The sequence below is a fragment of the Rhinolophus sinicus genome, chromosome X (assembly GCF_036562045.2).
Source record: "Rhinolophus sinicus isolate RSC01 chromosome X, ASM3656204v1, whole genome shotgun sequence".
Classification (NCBI taxonomy): domain Eukaryota; kingdom Metazoa; phylum Chordata; class Mammalia; order Chiroptera; family Rhinolophidae; genus Rhinolophus; species Rhinolophus sinicus.
In genome coordinates, this window is record NC_133768.1 from 25,512,625 (window position 1) to 25,531,624 (window position 19,000).

A 19,000-nucleotide genomic window follows, 5' to 3' on the forward strand; every position below is an offset into this window, starting at 1 on the left:
TTTATCAATATTACGAAAATTATTGCTAAATTAAAGCTTTGCTACATACATATTTTCAAACCTATTATTTTTAGGTAAATTGGATTAGATTTTTAAATTAATATGCACTTAACTAAAATACACTTTCCAGTAAAATTTCTTACTTGTAATCGTAAAATGTTTTAGTCATTACATGCACTGTGCACTGTTTTATACTGTCTAGGCATTAACAAGTTAAAATAGTAATTTACTATTTTCAAATAAATGACAAAATGTAATGCAAAAAATTATTCAACAAAATGAAAATATATTTGTTATGACTAATAGGAATGTATAATAAATACTACCTGTAAAGTTACTCAACATAAAAAATAGACATATAACTAATTCTGGAACAACATAAACATGTTTTCCTGTGTTACACAATCACAAAATTCCATTTAAGCAATAGAAGGTTCTGGAAAATAATTTAAAATATAGTATCCAGTTTTCCAAAAAGGGCAAAAAGCAAAGCAAAAACTCTCATAGTTTTTTGTTTTATAATGAAAAATAATCTGAGATTTTACCTTTAAAGGAGCAATGGAATGAAACAGGAAACCATGTTTTTCTTTGTTTCAAGCATATTGCCCACAGAAAAATCACTTGAGCTTCACTAAAAAGTTCAAAAAACTATTTATTTTGGAATAACTTTTATATTTAAATAGAGGACAATGTGTTCTCAAATAAGTCACATAACCTTTCCAGGACTCAGTGTTCTAATCTAGAAGTTGTGAAAGTAATTTAGCTTCATTAGGCTCTTTTCATCTGAATAATCCCGAGTCTACAAAACAAACATTCCATCTTTTAAAATAGGTACAGGAAGTATACAATTCAAAAATAAAGACTGATAATATATATTTTAGTTCTAAATAATGGTAGCTGAAAAAATACCTAAACATAATGTGCAAAAAGAGCAAAAAAGAATGGAGAATGGGGACACAAAGTGACAAGGACAGGAAAAGATGAAAAAGGGATTAAAAGGTAAAGAAAGAGTCAGAGAAAGAGAGAGAGTAGGAGACAATGTGTGTCCCCGGAAAGAAAAATACCTGACACATATGCATATAGAAAAGTAGATTCATGACAGACATAGAAAGATGTCAATTCATAGGCAAAGACACACATCACAGAGAAGGAAAAGAGAGTGATAGTGATGGGGAGAGGTAGGAAGCAAGGGAGAATTCCCCCCCACACACACACACGTGCAGTTCAGAGAACATACAAAGAAATAAGAAGAGTGATAAATACGGAAAATAACACAGTCAGACATGTGTATGAAGATCACAGAGTGAGACACTTTGAGAGAGACAAAACACACAGAGGCCAACTTTAGTAAATTTCCCAAGGTGTGGATCTTATGAGTATTATCGTTAAAGACTCTAAAGGTCAACATACGTGTTGGAGAAAAATAAGGGTATTACTTTATGATCCTTATCTGGAGGTAGCCATAAATTAAACCAAGGCCTGTATTCAGCTTTGAAGCGACATTTCTCATCTCTACTGTAAAGAGAGGCTACCCAAGGCAAGTTAACACAGTTTTGCAATGAACTCATTATAGGGTCCACCGCTCTCTTAAAGGAACAGCTATATTATCCCTAATCATTGTTTTCTCTATTTAGTAATAAAACATAAAGGTGTCAAAGTAATTGGTAAGTTGGGTAAATAAGTAGGATACAGCATGTTAGAATAACCCATGGAGAAAGGCACTGGCTACCAGAGGTTGTGATAGGACATTTTTGTACACACTATGTATTAAGGAATTAGCATATTTGTATCCCAGCAACCATGACCTACTAGTTACAATTATACCACCCATTCTATCCTTTGAATGGAGGAGAAAGCTGGAGAATACAGAGAAGGGATCCCCATTATTTCTCCTTTCTTCTAAGGACTCAGTATTTGAGGGTTAACGACAATCAAGAGCATTTCTTGATCACCTTGACCATCTATCTTTCTAAAAAATAAAAGATTTTACTGGGGAAGGGAACAGGACTTTATTGGGGAACAGTGTGTACTTCCAGGCCTTTTTTTTCCAAGTCAAGTTGTTGTCCTTTCAGTCTTAGTTGTGGAGGGTGCAGCTTAGCTCCAGGTCCAGTTGCCGTTCCGGCAACCTTGTGGTTGTGAGGATGCACTCCAATCAACTGAGCCATCCGGGAGCTCAGTGGCAGCTCAGCTCAAGATGCTGTGTTCAATTTTAGTTGCAGGTGGCGTTGCCCACCATCCCTTGCAGGACTCGAGGAATTGAACTGGCAACCTTGGGGTTGAGAGCCCACTGGCCCATGTGGGAATCGAACCGGCAGCCTTCAGAGTTAGGAGCATGGAGCTCTAACTGCCTGAGCCACCGGGCCGGCCCCCATCTATCTTTCCTTACTTTTTTTTTTGCATTGGAAAATATCTTTTTAAATTTAATTTATTGGGGTGACATTAATAAAATTATATGGGCGGCAAGTGGACAGTTCTGTAATACATCATCTGTATATTACATTGTTTGTTCACCACCCAGAGTCAGTTCTCCTTCCATCACCATATATTTGATCCCCTTTACCCTCTTTTACTATCCCTCCTCCCCGCTTACCCTCTGGTAAACTACTAAACTGTTGCCTGTTCGACAAATTTTTGTTTCTTTGCTTGTCATATTTGTTTGTTGCTTTCAAATTTATATCCCACATGAGTGAAATTATATGGTTCTTGATTTTTTCTGTCTGACTTATTTCTGACTCGTGTACTGATCTAAATCTGGCCATTTCTGACCATTTGTTTTCTATTCCTAAATTTAAACCAGCAGGGATAGGGTGGCATAGAGATTGAGAAGAGGTGATTAAATAATTTTTAATATGAATAATGAATAAGATTCCAAATTCCAAGACATTGATGGCAAAAGCATAGCTTTCGAATTATAATTTTGGAATAGGACACACATATTATGAGTGATATAGTAATATAAATCTACAGAAGGTGATATTCATAGTTTTGGTTTTAATTTTCTACCAGAAAATGTTTGCTTTTTATGTTGTAGCAGAACAGATAAAACTTTGCCTCATGTTTCACTATTCAAAAAACTGCTATTGTGTGTTTTAGACAGTTCTTTCACATTTCCTACAATTATGATTTTTGTGTTCTCTTTTGTAACACCAAGGTGAACTGAGATATTGTAGAACATTTTGGGACATCTCTCCTCCTTGTCCTTTTCCTACAAGGAATGATTTTATTTGTGCTGTTATGTGGCTACAAAATTTAATTAGTAGGGAAACAGATTCCCTCCATATGCAAGTGCCTGTATCTTTACATGGCTGTTTTGAAATTATTAAAGGAAGAAACTTTACATTTTTCAGTAGGAAAAACTCACCTTAAAATGTTTTACTCTGATTATTCCCATAAGTGAAAGGAAATGTTGATATGTAAAAATAAAAGGGATTTTTTTTTCAAATATCTACTTGCTTGAATTATAGAGACTTAAACACACATTTCAATTTTAATATCAAAAATGGTACCTATTTCAGTTCATAAATATTTGAATAGTCATGCAAATAATCTGTTATAAGAACTTTAGCATCATCAATTTAAAAATATAATAAATAAGCTGACACAATTCAAAATGATGTCTCTGTTATTTTCTTTGCAAATCATCTACACAGAGAAACTTTTCTTACTGTAACTTCTTCATACCTTCCAATTTTGTTGGATGTTGATGAATAACAAATTCTTTAGAGGCAACTGTGCCATTTTTGAAAGAAGCCATTTTATATTACATGAAAATTACAGTTCTGCAGTATCTTCTTGGTGTGGCTTTGCTCCTGGTTTAAAGGATTACAATCTACCTTCTATTTTGGATAGGATCAAGTTAAGCAGTAATCAATAGGCTCAATAAGGCAGAACTTTGGTCAAAAGTGGATGAGAACTACCTTTCAAGTACTCAAAAGGCACGTACAGCAAACGGCTACTGAAATACATAATGAAGAACATTTCTATCATCACAGAAAGTTCTATTGGATACTGCTCATCTAGATTGCCTAAGTAAAAAATAAAAATCAACGCACATTTATTAATAAGTGAATGCTGCTCAACATGTCCCTTGAATGGGTTGTCAAAGAGGGGTTTCAAAACATCCTTGGAGGGTCAAAAGCATATATGGGGAAAGTACATATGGGGACATATAAAGTAAAGGAGAAGTAGCCTTAGGTACAGGAGGATATGACCTTGGCACAATCTGGAGAGTACTTGGATGAAAGATGCTATGATGGCTGGGGCTGTGAAGCAGGTTAAAATTGGGGTACTGAGCATTTGTACTTCAAAATTTGCCCCTAGCTCAAAACTACCACACAATGAATGGTCTTCCTTTAGCAAGTACTTACAAGCAAAAATAAGCATAAATCAAAACAAAAAATGTATGGTCCTTATCTAAAGAAATTGAATTTAGCATCTGGAAAGAATCTTAGTAGTGTCAATACCTCAAAATAAAGACCAGTGCATTCTAGAATTTGATAGTCATCTTTCAGCAGGGGAGTCACCTCTGCCTTAGCACATAGTGTAACACATACCAGTCAACAAGCTCTGCCCAGGTAATTAGCGCTCCCCATCTTTCTAGTTTCTCATTCTTACACATAAATATATATAGCATTACTAGATGTATGAAGAAAGTCTACATCCCCAAAAGAGAAAATGACAAGGAAACAGACAAATTCCTTGAAATACACAACTTATAAAAGCTGAAACACAAAAAAGATGAAAAATCTAACTACCCCCTACATCTGTTTAAGAAATTGAACCAATTATCAAAAACTTTCCCACAAAAGATAACTCCATGCCCTGATGGCTTTCCAATTGAATTCTTTGAAGCATCTTAGGAAGAAATAATACCAATCTTCAGTAATTTCTTAATCCCTCAAAAGAAAAAGAGAGTACCTCTCCATTTGTTTTATAAGACTAGTCTAACACTGCCATCAACACTTGAAAGGATATTAGAAAAAAAAATACAGACCATTGTCTGTCATAAACAAAAATATAAAAATCCTAAACAACATATTAGAAAATTCAATCCAGCAATCTATAAAAAGTACAAGACATCATGACCAATAGGATTTATTTCAGTTATCCCTGAGCAGTTTCACGTTCCAAAACCACAGGCTGTAATTTACGACATTCTGACAAAAGAGAAAAATCATATAATCGTGTTAATAAATGCACAGAAAGCACCTGAATATGTTCAATATGTATTCACAATAAAAACTCCATAAACTGGGAATAAGGAGAAATTTCTTAATCTGATGAAGAGAACCTACGAAAAGTTCTACAATCAACATCATATTTAATGATAAATTACTCCCAAGACAAGAATGAGCCAAGGCTTCTCATTATAGACCACTTCTATTAAACATTTGTTTTGAGGGTGGCCAGATGGTTTAGTTGGTTAGAGCGCGAGCTCTTAACAACAAGGTTGCGGGATCAATTCCCGTAATGGATGGTGGGCTGCACCCCCTGCAACTAAGATTGAAAACGGTGACTGAACTTGGAGCTGAGCTGCGCCCTCCACAACTAGATTGAAGGACAATGACTTGGAGCTGATGGGCCCTGGAAAAACATACTGTTCACGAATATTCCCCAATTTAAAAAAAAATTGTTTTGGATGTCCTGGTCTATGTAAATAAATAAATAAATACATAAATAAGGATTGAAAAGAGAGAAACCACCTCTATTTGATGACATAACTGTGCACATAAAACAAGTGCAAACGGTTCTACAAACTGTAAATATTAATAAGAGAATTTAGTAAAGACACTGGTTATGTGCTTACTACACAAAAATCTATTGTATTTTTATATACCAGGAACAAAAATAAAATTTAAAATGAATCCCATTTTTAATAGGATCAAAATTTCAAAAATCTTGGATTCAACCTAATAAAACATGTACAGGTCCTCTGGACTGAAAACTGCATACTATTACTAAAAAAAAAAAAAAGGCATTAAAGCAGACCTAAGTAAATGGACATGTGAATTAATTTCACAGATTAGATGAGGCAATATTGTAAAGACGTCAACTGATCTATAAATTCAACAGAATTCCAATCAATATCCTGGCAGGCTTTAGTAAACAATGACAAGTTAGTTCTAACATTTATTTGGTAACCAAGGAACCAAAAATAGCAAACGTAATCTGGACTAAGAAGAATAAAGTTAGAGGGTTTACATTACCAGATCACAATTTTAAAAAATAAAACAATTGTTTGTATACATACAATGGAATAATATTCAATCATAAAAAAGGAATGAAGTCCCAATACCTGCTAGAACATGGGTAAGCCTTGAGAATATTATGCTGAGTCAAATAATCTAGACACAAAGGGACAAATATGGGATGAGTCCACTTGTACATAATGTCTGGAATAGGTAAATTCATAGAGACAGAAAGTAGACTAGAAGTGACTTTGTGTGAGGAGGTTCGGAAGTAGGGGATGGAGAGTTATTGCTTAATGGTTATAGAATTTCTGTTTGGGGTGACGTAAAAATTATCAAGTAGATGATGGTGATGGTTACACACTGTGAATGTAATAAATGACCCTGAATTGTACACTAAAAAAAATCATTAAAACGACAAATTTTATGTTATATATATTTTACCACAACTAAAAACAAATCTACCAAAACCATTGAATTGTACACTTTAAAATAGGTGAATTGTATAGTATTTGAATTATATCTCAATAAAGCTGCTAAAAATCACTGTTAATAAGCCAGTGTGGTTGTAGTTGTACAGACATTATTAAATGTAAGAGAGTAGAGAATCCAGAAGCAGATTCATACATACATGTTTACTTGATTGTTGACCAAGTTGCCACAACAATACAGTGGGAAAAGGATTGTCTTCCGATAAATGATAGATTAATTGATTTTGCTTTTCATTATAAATTCATATGCGCCACTCGGTATTAAAGTGCAAGTATGCATTACACTTTGATAAACACTTTTAAATATTAGATTTAAAAAGTGTCTGTGGTAGAAAGACGAAAACTCACACATTAAGTAAATAAGTAAATAAGTAAATAAATGGATAGATAGATAGATAAATATAGATAAATAAATAAATAAAAGCTTTTGGAGAAGGTTAGCATGCATTAAGCAATTTTGGTTTATGATACTTGTTGAACTGGACCACCTCCATCTTGCTTAAATACTGCCAACATACACCTGAAAACTGAATTAATTACTTCACCCCTTTTCCAGTCCAATTCTTTAGAATAATTCATGTGAAAAAATAGTGGTGTATATTTTTGGCATTTGGTCATTAATGTACCGTCATCCACCATCACTATTCTCTCCATCCACAATAAATCATTTTTTTTCCAATTTTACTTTTTATTTTTTTAATTTATTTTTTAAATTTATCGGGGTGACAATCGTTAGTAAAATTACATAGAATTCAGGTGTACAATTCTGTATTACATCATCTATAAATCCCATTGTGTGTTCACCACCCAGAGTCAGTTCTCCTTCCATCACCATATGTTTGATCCCCCTTACCCTCATCTCCCATCCCCCACCCCCTTACCATAAATCCAAATGATCAGCTTAAATAAATCCACACACAAGCCCCCCACCAATAAAACACCCATGGGAGAAAACAAACTCTTGCAACATTTAACACATGTGACAGGGGAGATGGTTAATGTCTAACCTTTATCCACTGAAGATTTGTGTGCTTGAGCTTATTTTCAAGTTTATCTTGCTCTTCTGGGCTTATGGGAGCACTTACAAGCACTGTTCCCCCGGTTTCATTTAATTGTTTTAGAATTCCCTGGCGCAGGGGCAACTCTTCTGCCAGTAACTGAAAGAGACAAATGCAACAACTTTTAAAATGAATTACAGCACAATGCCAACTGCCTTGTCTTTGCCTTTATTGATTAACCTATCAAAACGAAGCAACTTGACCGAAAGCCCACCGGTACCTCAAATACCAACAGTTTTCTACAGAACACAGAGCTGATAGACTGAAACACCCACTCTCAAGTAGATAAACTTATCCTAGAAAGGACCGGGATATCTCATCCCTCTGAGATTTTTTTTTCAAGAGAAAGATATTATGTGGTATCAGCTTTAAAACAACACCCAAAACAGAGTTAAGAAACTGAAAACCTATCTCTATCAGAAATTGAACAGTCTGGATAAATTCATCATCCTTTCTGATATTCAGCCTCCATCTTGTAACATACTACAGAATAAGAAATTGCATTATCATATTAAGAAATAAGTAACATTGAGAACATATCAGGTACCAGGCACTGTGCTAAGCTCTTCACATGTATTACCTCAGTTCATGTGTATACAATAATTCTATCTAGTAGATCTTATTATCTTTATCTTATATAGAAGGAAACGGAAACAGATGTTAAATACCAACAGAGAGGTTAAGTACCAGATTCAAGGACAAAAACGTAGCAAGCAATGGAGCTGTGATTCAAACTTGGATGGTTTCATTCAAGAACCCTTAATTTTGACTTTTCCACATGCTTGAATGTCTCTTATTCATTCAGCATCACATTATAAATGCTTTACCCAAGATCTATAAAACCACCATGGTTTTAATAACTGTCTTTTATTTATTTCTGTCCTCTACAGTTTTAGTGTCCAATACAGTACCACTAGCCACATGAGGCTATTTAAATTTAAATTAAGCTCAATAAAATAAAAACTCAGTTCCTCAGTCACACTAGCTACCTTTCAAGTACTCAAAAGGCACATACAGCAAATGGCTACTGAACTACATAATGTAGAACATTTCCATCATCGCAGAAAGTTCTATTGGATACTGCTGATCTAGATTGCCTAGGGAAAAAAATCAATTCATATTTATTAATAAGTGAATGCCACTAAACATATCTCTTGAATGGGTTATCAATTATATTGCTATATATAACATGGAATACATTTTAAAAAAGGTGAATTTTCAAGAACAGACTGAATTCTTTCCATGACATAACCATATTCAAATGAACTTTTTATTTTTGATTCTCAAATACCTAGTGCAATTCTGACACATAGTAGGTACTCAATATTTATTTACTGAATTAAGCAATATATTTTCAATTAAATTTATTGGGGTGACAATAGTTAGTAAAATTACATAGGTTCCAAGTGCACAATTCTGTAATACATCATCAATATATCACATTGTGTGCTCACCACCCAGAGTCAGTTCTCTTTCCATCACCATATATTTGACCCCCTTTTCCTTCTTCTATCACATCCCCCCTCCCTTTACCTTCTGGTGACCACTAAACTGTTGTCTGTGTCTATGAGTTTTTGTTTCATTTGTCTTGCTCCTTTGTTGCTTTCAGTTTTACATCCCACATGTGAGAGAAATCATATGGTTCTGAAATATTTTTAGTTTTATACTTTATCTTCTGTTTTGGTACAAATTTCTTGTTTCAGAGAAATAACTGGTTGACATTGGAGTGTAATTTGCATGTGCAAACCAACTGAATCATTGATAGAGGGGCAATTCCATTTCCCTTTGATTGTGTGACCTTGTAAAATAAGGATAATAGCAACCGTTTTGAAAAGTTTGATATGAAGATTAAATAAAATAGCAGATGTAAATACATCTAATACTTAGTACATGATAGAAGATGATTAAATGCGAATTTCCTTCTCCCTTTCACCTTCCTTTCAAGATTTAAAATAAAACAGGTCCCAAAGTGTTTCTTTCCTAAAACTAAAACCATGAAGGTTAATCCAACTGTACAATTAGAGCATGTCAGTCAGCCAGGTGAGGTAATCAGTGAGAAGCAGACATGACAGTAGGAAGGCATGAAAAGCAACTTGAAGAAAATGGATGTCTGTTCAACGGGTATAAGACTGTGAACCAACACCATGAACCCCTCCCACCCCCCAAAAAAATAAAAAACAAAATACTGTTTCAGACAAACTGAATACTTTTAATTAGAGGCTGAAGTAGTGGGATTGATTTGGCAATTAAGATCTTCCCTAAGAAATGAGATTCATTTCTATAAAGATTCTCTCCAGTTTTTAAAATAATTTGCAGCTGTGGATTTCTCCAATAAGTCTAAAATTAATTTCAAATTAGTTGTAAAAATACTGCCATGTATTTTACATATATATGTGTATCTATCTATCTATATCTACATCTATATAGATATAGATATGTGTGTGTGCACACACACGTATTTTAAAAATATATACATATTGGAAAATGCTGGGTTAAGACAAAATAAAGTTGTAAGAAAAACTAGTAAAGAACTATCAACAACCTAACGGACCGGGAATCAATGATTAAATAAATTAAAAAACAGATTCTACTCTTTATACTAGTGGGTCCTGAGGGGTTTTAGAAAATGAAATTACCTTGACTTGTTCAAGTTTTTCTTTTAGCTGCTGCTCATTTCCAGGTTCAAGTGGAATACTAGTAATGCTATCCACTTCTTCCAACCATAAAACAAATTCATTTAAATCTCTTTGAAATTCTGACAAGATATTCTTTTGTTCTTCTAGCCTGGAGAAACGAGAATAAAATTGTTATAAATAACACATGTCTCAAACGTTCTATTTTTTAAAAAACAAAACAAAACAAACAAACAAAAAGATCATGGCACACAGTTTTCAAGAATAGAAGCAATTTAAAAGCCGTTAATACAATTTTTAAGAACATTCATTCATGTTGAGCACAGCAAGTTCAATATATCAAAATCTCTAAAATGTGAGATTAAACCCGGTCAAGAAAAAAAAATTCTAATTTGAAAATTCCAACATTATTTTATTAAACTAGAGCAGTGTTTCACAACCTCAGCACGGTTGATGTTTAGGTTTGAATCATTCTTAGTGCTTAGGGGTTGTGTTGTGCATTGTAAGAGGCTTAGCAGTATCCCCAGCCTGTTCCCACTGAACGCCAGTAGCGTCCCCCTGGTTGTGACAACCAAAAATATGTTGTGGCATTGCCCCATATTCCCTTGGTGGGCAAGACTGCCCCTGGTTGAGAACCACTGCCCTAGAGCAAGTATATAATACGAAGTGGCATGTTTTAAAATGCTTAAAATAAAATGCACCTTTATGGAAAATTGTAGGGTAGAAGTAAAGACAAGGGGATTAAAAACACAAAATTATTACATGTTAAAATGTTTTCTAAATTACGACTCACAATCCTTTTTGAGGAAAGGGAAAAACTGATTGAAAATACTTAACATATGTTGTACTAGTGGAAGTTTTTAATTATGGAAACACATATACTATGTTATTCAATTAACCATAAATGTATTCTTGCATATTGAATTGTAATACAGCTGAGCAAAATGATCTGCACTTGAAATAATTTACAATTTTTTTTGTTTTGCTGTCTTTTGGGAGCCATATATATGTCTTGTAGGTAAGCTTTTAGTTGAAGTATAGTACACATATAAGAAAGTGCACATATAACTATATAGCGCAATATAGTTTTAAAAACTGGATGCACCAAATAACCAGAAGGTATTTGTACACCCCAAATTATCAGAAGTCAAGAGCCCCCTGCCCCTTCTCCTTTATAGCTATATCCTGTCAACTTTGATTACTTTGCTTGTATTAAACATTATGTATATGGAATCACACAGTATATACTCTTTGGTGACTTGTCTTTCTCATTCAACATATGGTTTACAATCATCCATGTTGTGTATAGATTAATTTGTTTATTCTCCTGGCTGTTCAGTATTGAATTGGATACACATATAAATGTATCTCTGTTGGTGGGCATTTGGGTTGTTTTCATTTTGGGATTGTTTAAAATTTTTTTTTTGCTTCAAGTTAACAAATATTTGTTGAGGGTTTACTAACTTCCAGGAACTCTACTGGGCATTAGGATTAAAAATAGATATGTAGCTTGCTTTGAGGATCTCACAGTCCATGAGAGGAAACAAGCATATAAACCCAGGACTCTGATGGGATTTTATAGGAGGATAAGATATTTCTGAGGCAGGGCATAGGAGACGTCCCAGAGAAGATAATGGTTCACCTGGGTCTTGAAGTGTGAGGAGAGATTCCCATGTCTGGGAATAAGAAAGAGCCTGTCTCATTCACAGCCTATGCAAAGACAGCGTGTTGAGAACTATAATTACACTCATTCCCCAAACCAGATCTGATTATTGGATTTATCCTCATCTATAGTCAGTTTTGATCTTTGATGACAGCTTGTCTAAAGTCTGTTCTGGGGCACGTGAGGAGATATTCTCTTCCCTATCTATTCTCAACACAGCTGATGCTATGAAAACCCAAGTCCCATTATGGGATCCTGTGAAAACCCAAGTTACAGTATGTCACTGTTGCACTCAAAACTCTTCTATTGCTTCCCAATTCATTCACAGCAAAAGCCAGTCACTACCTGCATTCTACAAGGCTCTAGATCGGTACCATCCAATATGGTAAGAACTGTCACCTGTGGCTACTGAGCACCTGAAATGACGTAAGCAGACCTGAGATGCATTGTAAGGGTACAATACACACCAGATTCCAAACAGTACCAAAAAGTGATCTCTAAACTTTCTTCTCACTTTTGCTCTGAACCTGAAACTGCTCTGAAGATAAAACTATATTTAAAATTTTTTAAAAAAGTAAAATATCTCATCCATACCTTTAACATAATGTACAGGTTGAAATAATACTTTTAATATATTGGGTTAAAAAAATATTCATTTTACCTGTTTCTACTTTTTTAAATGTGGCAACTAGAAAAATTTTAATTACATATCTGGCTCACCTTATTTTTCTATTGAAGAGCACTGATCTATGAAATCTGTTAAACCCCTCTCTCCTTTCCTCTCTGACCACATTTTCAGCTACTCTCCATTTCTCTTCTCCCTTGTTGAGATCCCCTGGCTTCCTTGCTGTGCTCCTCAAATACACTAGTTGTGTCCCCATTTCTGAGCCTTTACACTTGCTGATTTTTCTGCCTAGAATGACCTTCCGTCTAATAATATCAAACATGGCGATCTCCCTCACCTCCTGCAGGTCTTTCCTGATGATCCTACTTAAAATGACCTCTCTCCTCCCAAATTTCCATCCTTTCTTCCTGTTGTAGGTTTCTCTTTAGTTCTTAAATCTAACAGATACTATAATTTGGTTATTTTGTATATTACCCATCTCGCACACATAAAATTAAGGTTCCTGGGGGCAAGGATTTTTGTCTCTTTTTTGAGTATTTACTGCTGTCATCTTTGCTCCTGGAATGATGCCTAGCACAGAATAGATACTAAATAAATAATGGTTACATGGATGAATTCTGCTGTCATTCTTTTCAATTCTGTATGCATTTCAATTTTAAAAGAATTTTTCCCATTCTTCACAATACTGATCTCGAAACATGGACTAATTTACTCACCAATGTACACGATAGTATTTCACCAAATTAAATACACCTTCAGTTGCAGGTCATATAGTACCATCCTAAGTACTACTGGGCTTTGACAGGGGGCATGGGGAGTGGCGGATGCTGCTGATTAATCTAAATGATCACTTAGAAGTTTTATTTTACTAAGAAACTGCTCTTTTAGATTTATTTAAATTTTTGTCATCTATTCCTCTTGCATGTACAAAAAAAGTAAATTATAAGTGAAAACCTTGGTGAGGGGTTCCTAAAACGTCCTCATAGAGTCTGACTCTCCCATATCACGTTTCCCTTCAGAGTAACAGATGTCTGGCCTTTTCCACACAATATCATCCTCTGTGATATCAAGAGTGTTGACAACGTAGCATTTCTTAAGAGGTCTCTACTACTGTTTCTTGGATTTGCTTCTAAACCACATGTGCCCAGGTCAGCAGAAATTGTAAAACCATCCTGAATTCAGCGATGTTAATGCAATAAAATGTACACATTAGAATGGATGAATTTTGGTTACTTTGCACAGCCTCCCCCCACCGACATAATGACATAGGTTCTTCTAGCTGCTACCATGTTGTTGGCTGTTTCAGGATTTGAAAAAAAATTCATAATGTGGCAGTTTACTGTTCTCATTTGTTTGTAATGACGAAGGGATATGAGTATTATTGCCATTATCTACCTGATGATTGAGCTGATTTTCTGTTAATAGAGTCAATAAAGTTTTGGCATTAATTTCCATGGGAATTAATGTTTGATTATATGAGTTTTTGCCGATGACAAATATTTTGGCCCCTCTTGTACATGTAAAGCAAGAAAGCCAACATGAATGCCTAATGTCCACATTACTACTGGTTAGTGAAGTATTTGAGATTTATGGAGGATGGGTCAGGAAGTGAGGCTGGTGAGGTGGCTGGAGGCCGGATTATGAAGAACCCGGAAGGTTTTGTTTTAATCTGTAGGTGATGAACTATTTCAAGGTTTGGCATAGGGCAAGATTTATTTCATCCAAAGCTCACTTTGGCTACTCTGTGGAGAATAAATGTGGGCAAGGTTGGTAAGAAAACAGAATGAGGCATCAAACAAGAGCATATCACATTGAGCCAGGTGATAGAGTAATAAAGGGCCAAGTTATGAACATGTAGCAAGGGAAAAGCAAAAGACAAGATATGTTTAAAATGTAGAAGAATCAACAGGATTTGTGGATAAAAAGAGGGATAGTATCACTAGCTAATAATTACTGAGCACGTATTACATGGCAGCCACTGAATCAAGTACCAACTCCTCATGTTACTACTATGACATGGGTATAACATAAGGCTCAGTATTTTGCCTGAGATTATACAGCAAATAGGTAAGTGGTCAATCCAGTGTTCAATCCTGGATCATCTGGGTCCACAGTCAGTGCTCTTTACCTGTCCAACGTACTAAATCTGGTCTAGGAGTACCCCCACCTTACCTGGCTGAGGAGATGGTATTTCCTCCAGCTAAGAGTGCATTCCATTGCATTAGATATTTAGGGGAAATTACTAGCTTAAAAAAAACACCCGGAGCTCAGGGGAGAGAGGAGAGCTAAAAATACGACTTCAGAGTCATGAGCAATGATTTGTTGGATCAAACATGGTAAATGAGCTTTTGAACTAATAACGTACACTTCACATTCGGCATCTTCTGAGTCCATCTTCTCTTCATTTTCCAATTAATGATTGGCAATTCTACCTCCTGCTTATTTAAATTGAAAAATAAGAGAAGAAAACGTCCATTTCACAGCTATTCCTTAATTTCTTATGGCTGGGGAACCAGTGGCTCCTGTTTTTCCTCCACTCTCCCTGCTTTGACATGGAAAGCCAAAGAAATGCCTAGGGGGTTCTTCTGGAAGCTTCATAGACCTGTGAAGGATTTCTTCGGCTCAACAAATATTCAGTGGAAGGAGAACATAATTTTCCCTTCTTGCCTTCTACATACTTCTCTTCAGTGATTACCTTGAAGCCCCTACCTTTGACTTTAGAGAGTTGAAACAGGGGAGGGAGGGAACTGACCCTCACCACAAACACAGAACTCCCCACAAAGCTAACCAATTTCATCCTATCTGAGTCCTCTTAACGTTGACTGGGACACGGGGTACAGAGGAGGTTGGAAATTGGATAGTAGGCATAATGCCACTGTGACTTCTCATTAAACTCTGTGGGGAAGTGGCTGGTTTCAATTGCTGGCAGCTTGTTTTAGAATGTGGGATAACACCGTTTTCCCTCAGACTGTGGACTTTGAAGCAATTCTGGAAGAAAGAAAAATACCACTGTAGACATCCTTTATTTGTTAAAGTGTATAAGAAGGATCAAATCTTTGGGTCTAGGTTTCAAGGGTATTTGTCAGTCCATCTCACCTTTTTTTTTCTACTCTCTTTGCAAAACTTTGTCGCCTTTAGTATTTGACTCCAGATCATTTTGCACAGTGTCTCAAATACTGAGGCAAACTTATTTTTGCCAATCTTCCTCATTTTTGTTAAGTACAATCTCGCTAAAAATCTAATTACATTTGTAAAACCTACCGAGATGGGTAAAGCTTTTTCCAACCTTTATCTAGCAACTGATGATTTCAGGGAGAAAAAAATCCCAAAACCCAACAAAAAGAGGAGACATGTACTTATTCACTATAATTGAGATTTATATATTTAACTAGGATCAAACTCTATAAACATTCTGTACTTAGTTTCTTCATTTAATATTCTATTGTATTTCCTTAGGTCATTAATTATTCTTCAGAAAAATTGACTTTTAAGATGTGAATAATGAGCCATTTACTGGTAAACCATATTTTACCATTCTTCTGTTATTATGTATTTCGTTTGGTTCCAGTTTTTCATTATAATAAATAGCGTTATAACAAATACATTTGTTTATGCACTTTGGCTCACATATCTGCTAATTTCCTTAGAATAAGGAAGAAACGTTAACTGTAGGAATACTAAAGATTTAGATACACATCGCTAAATTTCTTTGCAGTGGTGGTAGTAATACTCATACACTTCCACCAACAGTGTATTGTAAAATACTGTCTCAACACACATTTACCACTATTGAACATTATGATCTATATACTTGATAGAAGAAAAATAGTTTGTTATGGATTTTTTCACATTCATGAAAAATTGAAGAAAATTTGTGTATTTGTGTATAGTCATTTCTGTGTCTACTATCAATTGTCTGCTGTCTGTTGCCCATTTTCCTCAGCATTTTATTTGTTTGTAAGAGCTCTTTTCATGTTATCTTAAAAGTGTATTTATTGAGAATATTTTTCCTGTTTCTCTTTCACTTTTTAGCTTTTTAACTATATTTTTGTTTGCTTCTAAATAAAACTTTATCAATTTCTTTCTTTGTTACTTCTTTAATTGATACTGCTCTGAAAATTGTGACCATCCTATAATTGTTTAGACATTCACCGTTACTTCATTCTGGATCCCTAAACCTTAATTAAAACAAAACAATATTTTTTCACTCTTTTAAAAAAATATTATTTTATAATAATTTCAAGTGTACAGCATAGTGGTTAGACATTTATAGAATTAAAGAGATGATTCCCCCTAACTAGTCTAGTACCCACCTGGCACTATACATAGTTATTACCGTTATCACTGACTATATTCCCTATGCTTTACTTTATATCCCCATGACAATTTTGTAACTACCGATTTTTGTTTCTTAATAGCTTCACCTTTTTTACCCTGCCCCTCAACTGCCCTCCCGTCTATCACCCCGATAAATCTAGTACCTATGTAACACCATACATAGCTATTATATTATTGACTATATTTCTTATGTTATACCCTACATCCCTTTAACTACTTTTTAATAAACAATTTGTACTTCATAATCCCTTCCCCTTAGTCAACCCCTCTCCCATTTGGCAACCATCAAAATGTTCTCTGTATCTGAGTTTGTTTTGTTCTTTAGATTCCACATATAAGTGAAATCACATTGCATCTGTCTTTCTCTGACAAACTCCACTCAGCACAACTCCCTCCAGGTCCATCCATGCTGCCACAGATAGCAAGAACCCATTCCCTTCCACAGATGAGCAATAATTCATTGTATACACGTACCATCTCTTCTTTATCCATTCATCCATCAACAGACACCCAGACGGCCTCCACATCTTGGCCATTGTAAACAATGCTGCAATGAACATATGGATGCACATGTCCCCTCCAAGTAGCATTTTGGATTTCTTTGGGTAAATACCAAGAAGTGGGATTACCAGGTCCTTCTTTGTCTCTCATTATAGCCTTTGTTTTAGAGTCTATTTTGTGTGGTATAAGTATCGCTAGCAAGCTTTTTTTTTTTTTTCCACTTTCACTTTCATGAAATATCTTTTCCCCATCCCTTTACTTTCAGTTTTTGTGTGTCTCTCGATTTGAAGACAGTCTTATAGGCAGCATATGTATGGGTCTTGTTTTCTTATCCATTCAACCACTCTATTTTTTGATAGGAGCATTTAACCCATTTACAATGAAAGTAATTGTTGATAGATATGTAGGTATTACCATTTTATTATTTACATTTTTGATTTTTTTTTTTAATCTTAAAGAAGTCCCTCTAAGATTCCTAGTAATTCTGGTTTGGTGTTGGTGAACTCCTTTAGCTTTTCCTTGTCTTAGAAGCTATTTATCTGTCCTTCAATTCTAAGTGATAGCTTTTCTGGGTAGACTAATCTTGGTTGTAGGTTCTTGCTTTTCATCCCTTTGACTATTTCCTGCCAATGCCCTCTGACCTGCAAAGTTTCTGTTGAAAAATCAACTGACAGTATTATGGGAGCTCCCTTGTAGGTAACTAACTGCTCTTCCCTTGCTGCTTTTAAGATTCTTTCTTTGTCTGTAATATTTGGCATTTTAATTATGATGTGTCTTGGTGTGGGCCTCTTTGAGTTCATCTTGCTTGGAACCCTCTGTACTTCCTGGGCTTGTAGATTTATTTCCTTCACCAGGTTAGGGAAGTTTTGGATCATTTTTTCAAATAGGTTCTCCGTTCCTTGCTCTCTCTCTTCTCCTTCTGGTACCCCTATGATGCAACTGTTGGTATGCTTGATGTTGTCCCAGAGGCCCTTTATCCTCATTTTTTTGGATTCTTTTTTTCTTTTTGCTGTTCTGCTTGAGTGTTTTCTTCTATCTTATCTTCTAAATCACTGATTCGATCCTCTGCTTCATCTAATCTTCTGATGATTCCCTTGAATGAATGTAGTCTTCATTTTAGTTATTGTATTCTTCATTTCTGACTGGTTCTTTTTTTATGTTTTCTATCTGCATTTTTATGTTTCCTATCTCTTTTTTGAAGTACGCCCTGAGATCACTGAACATCCTTATAAGCAGTGTTTTGAAAGGTGGGTATGGTAGATTGCTTATCTCCATTTTGCTTAGTTCTTTTTCTGGAGCTTTGTTCTGTTCTTTTATTTGGGATATATTTGACTCCCCATTTTGGCTGCCTCTCTGTGTTTGTTTCTATGTATCACATAGGGCTGCTATGTCTCCTGGTCACAGTAGCGTAGCCTGATGTAGTAAATGTGCTGTGGGGCTCAGTGGCATAGTCTTCCTGGTCACCTGAGCTGGGTACTTCACATGTGTCTCTTGTGTGGGTTG

General features: G+C 35.1%; 1 protein-coding gene across 8 annotated transcripts in view; it reads right to left on the reverse strand.

Annotated features, from left to right (window-relative positions):
* DMD (dystrophin) overlaps positions 1 to 19,000 on the reverse strand; it is a 2,125,071-nt gene that overhangs the window by 775,933 nt on the left and 1,330,138 nt on the right. For all 8 annotated transcript variants that reach the window (XM_074323908.1, XM_074323912.1, XM_074323913.1 and 5 more), the window contains 2 exons: positions 10,374 to 10,521; positions 7,687 to 7,836 (listed from right to left, as the gene is read on the reverse strand). In XM_074323908.1, the coding sequence (XP_074180009.1) occupies positions 7,687 to 7,836; positions 10,374 to 10,521 (298 nt within the window). The remainder of the gene's footprint in view (positions 1 to 7,686; positions 7,837 to 10,373; positions 10,522 to 19,000) is intronic.